At 34.5% G+C, this 592-nt stretch overlaps 1 protein-coding gene across 1 annotated transcript; it reads right to left on the minus strand.

Annotated features, from left to right (window-relative positions):
• Positions 1-13: 13 nt before the first annotated feature.
• Positions 14-586, minus strand: LOC107581142 (olfactory receptor 52N5-like; the record flags this gene model as incomplete). Its single annotated transcript, XM_016266695.1, has 1 exon — positions 14-586. A coding segment is annotated over one exon (573 nt), but the record flags the coding sequence as incomplete, so codon positions are not given.
• Between the last annotated feature and the right edge of the window lie 6 nt (positions 587-592).

A 592-nucleotide genomic window follows, 5' to 3' on the forward strand; every position in this document is an offset into this window, starting at 1 on the left:
AAAAAAAATTTACTCAAATATTTCTACTTCTTTTTTTAAAAAGTCTCATTACTTCCTTCCGTAGTTTTGTCAGATTTAGTCCATAAATAAGGGGATTTAACATGGGAGGAACGAGTAGAAATTCTAGTGCCATGAAATTACGCAAATCTTGTGGCATACTCCTAGAACCATACCGAGTGTACAGCACATCAAACAGCAATGCAACAGTTACATTGAGCAGTGCAAGCAGATGTGGTACACATGTTTGTATGAATTTTTTTCTGCCCTCTGTTGACTTTCTGCATTTTCCAATCAAGTGAATGTATGAGCAAAATATAAATACTGCATGTCCAAAATATATAATAATGATTACATACCCAATCACATTATTTACTGTTGTAGAAAAACAGGACAGTTTAACAACTGACCAGTTTTCACAATATAGCTTTTCAATACTAGAGCCACATAAGGTTAGCCTTGATGTTACTACAATTAAAACACACATGCAAAAAAATGGAGAAAGCCAGCAGAAAAGGATGCATTCAAGTATTCTCTGATTGGTCATTACTGAATGATACTCCAGTGGTCTACATATTGCCACATACCTGTCATA

The sequence above is a fragment of the Sinocyclocheilus grahami genome, unplaced genomic scaffold (genome assembly GCF_001515645.1).
Source record: "Sinocyclocheilus grahami isolate Dianchi unplaced genomic scaffold, SAMN03320097.WGS_v1.1 scaffold84726.1, whole genome shotgun sequence".
Taxonomy (NCBI): Eukaryota; Metazoa; Chordata; class Actinopteri; order Cypriniformes; family Cyprinidae; genus Sinocyclocheilus; species Sinocyclocheilus grahami.